This window comes from Pelophylax lessonae (assembly GCF_965119305.1).
Source record: "Pelophylax lessonae genome assembly, chromosome: 7".
NCBI classification, from domain to species: Eukaryota; Metazoa; Chordata; class Amphibia; order Anura; family Ranidae; genus Pelophylax; species Pelophylax lessonae.
The window spans coordinates 221,096,816-221,099,574 of record NC_138774.1 but is presented as its reverse complement, the minus strand read 5'-3'; the positions used below and the strand labels follow the sequence as shown (position 1 = coordinate 221,099,574).

Sequence of the window (2,759 nt, the reverse complement as noted above, 5' to 3'; positions counted from 1 at the left end):
CGGAGCTGGTGGCAAAGTGACAGAAGTTGTGCGGAGGAGGAAGAGGAAGAAGAAGAGGTGAAGTGACAGAAGAGTGGAAGGAGATCTGAGAGTGTGTTGGCACCCCTCCCCCCTCCACATTAGAGACATGTGACCCCCCGGGTGGCCTTTGAAGAGGACAGAGTGTACGAGGTGTTGTAGAGAGAAGAAGACCCTGGTTGGGGTGGTCGGTGACCAGGACAGGACAGGACAGATCTGGTCACCTCTCTCTGGATTGTGGTGCATTGAGCGTCAGTTTACGCGTTCAGGCGCTCTCCAAGGTGCTGAAAGCGTCCCTGGTCCTCAGTGGTCGCAGCCTGGTCCCTGGGAGGATGGAAAGTGTCAGTTGATGACCTCCTGCCTTGGCTGTTGTGTTTGATGAGAGATCAGAGCCCTCCACAGATCTCCACAGCTGAAGACTCCTCTTCCTCTATCTCTCCACTCATCGATTTTACCATCATTGCTCAAACCTTCCATTGATTTGTCTTCTTCTTCTGAAGGCTCCTGGCCACCCACCTCACAGGACTGCCAGAACTGCCACTTTTACCGGGACATCTTGGCTGGAGAAGAATCTGGAGGAGATATGGATGAGGACCTGGTCTAAGACTTAAGGACCAATAAAACTTGGGATTTACCAGTCACCGATTCTCCTCTGCTGGCTCCTTCAGGCTCAATGACATTTTGAAAGTTGACCGGCATGGAGGGCTCCAACGGGTTTGGAATTGATACCATCTTGTCCCACAGAGCTGGCAGTCCAGGGCTTGTCCAAGGAGACCCGCTGATGGGGGAGAGCAGGTCCCCCTTGGAGCTCAGTCCTAGATCTGAGGTCAGCAGCCTTTGCTCCTCTCCACCTTCCCCATCTAGAGAATGCCTGGACTCGGTCAGCTCCAGGCAAGGGGTCTCCTTGGCCATCGAATCCCACCTGCAGCCAGGGGTCCAGCTTTCAGCCCCATCCCAGTCCAGGACCGTCACCTCTTCCTTTTTAATCCGGGACATCCTAGCGGACTGCAAGCCACTGGCCACCTGCGCCCCTTACTCCAGCAATGGGCAACCAGCCCAGGACTTGAGTCACTGCTTGTCCAGCAAAGCTGCAGAGGACTTTAGGGACAAACTCGAGAAAAGCAGCAGCTCCACATCTTCAGAATCAGAATATAAAGGTAAAGGTGAGTTGCTGCTTTTTGGGCAGCCTCCATCACATAGGTAAACAAAAATATATATAAAAAAAAATAACTGAAAAAACGGTAACCCATTATAGATTTCAAAGAAAGATCAGTAAGGTTAATATTTTTTACATTTATAGAAATAAAATATTGTTTTGGTTTATTTTTTTTTTTAACTGAAAAAAAATTAAATATATTAAAATTAGAATAAAACAAATGCATAATAAAATTAAATATATACAAACATAAAGCACAATTAATATCAAGGAAATGTAGCAAGTTGGAGGATGCGAAAAAATTGAAAATAAAAATAAATACATACAGAAATCGAATAAAATAAATTAACTACATATAAAAATAGAATAAAACACATTTTAAAAAAAATGAAATACATAAAAAAACAATCAATATCAAGGAAATGTAGCTGGTTGGAGGATGCGGAAAAAAAATGAAAATGAATTAAAATCCCGACACCATAAGCCTCCCCTTAGAGGCCTCATTATCTGATAGAAATATTAAGAATAAATATGTAACGAATTAACATAAAAGTGGCTCTCCAAATTAGTTCTACAAGCCGGGTCTATCTATTACCATGCAATTAGGGGAAAACTGACATTAAAGATTAAAGGCACCGCTCGGGCGTCATTCAAAAGACATTCCATTTAAAAGTAGCTGAAAAAAAAAATTCTATCTATATTCTTTTTAAATTATGCATTAACTTTTACAGAGCCAGATTTGTTATGATCTTCTGACTAATTCGTTAATCCGATTCCATTTTTATGTTGTATTTTTTTAAATTTTATATATATATATATATATATATATATATAAGCCAAAAACGGTGCCGTTGTTTAAAACTTTGAAAGCTTCCCAGTTCATAGGGCAGTATTGCTTTCTATTGTCTTTATTACCTGCTAAGTTTACTAAGCAAAAAATACTAATTCAAAGCAAAATCAGCTAATTTATTCCACCTTTAAATGGGGAAAATTAATAAGGTTTAAAAAAAAAAGCCTCAATTCACAATTTTTAACTCAAGAATGATGATCTACTTTCAGTCATGTGACTGCGATTTTTAGATCTCATTGGACTCAACCAAAAAATAACTGCCTCTTGTTTGTTAAATAAGTAATAAAAAATGAAAAAAAAAAACTTCTCTCCTAGGATCTTCTATCCTTATCCTGGTGGAGATCTTTCTTTCTTTCTTTCTTTCTTTCTTTCTTTCTTTCTTTCTTTCTTTCTTTCTTTCTTTCTTCTTCTTCTTTCTTTCTTTCTTTCTTTCTTTCTTTCTTTCTTTCTTTCTTTCTTTCTTTCTTTCTTTCTTTCTTTCTTTCTTTCTTTCTTTCTCTGTGAATTGATTAAGATAATTATTTTATTGTTTAAAGAAGTGTTTTGCAGTTCAAGTGCATTTTTAGTGAAAGCATTGGTTTTAAATTGGAAAATGAATTAACATATTGATGACTTTGTCTATTCAGGTTTATGTATGTATATGTATGTACCAGGGCAAACATGACAGATAAAGATTGAGTTTATTTGATTTAATATTATTATGATTATTTTTCTAATCTGGTGTATAGTTTGGGT

The 2,759-nt window shown here is 38.5% G+C and overlaps 1 protein-coding gene across 2 annotated transcripts in view; it reads left to right on the top strand.

The window, feature by feature from the left end:
- The first annotated feature begins 428 nt into the window (after window positions 1-428).
- BARHL1 (BarH like homeobox 1) overlaps window positions 429-2,759 on the top strand; it is a 16,212-nt gene continuing 13,881 nt past the window's right edge. The window contains exon 1 of one of the 2 annotated variants that reach the window (XM_082262787.1): window positions 429-1,175. In XM_082262787.1, coding sequence (XP_082118913.1) covers window positions 716-1,175 — 460 coding nt within the window. In that variant the 5' untranslated portion in view covers window positions 429-715. Of the gene's footprint in view, window positions 1,182-2,759 lie in introns of both variants that reach the window. The other variant, XM_082262786.1, reaches the window with a different exon arrangement.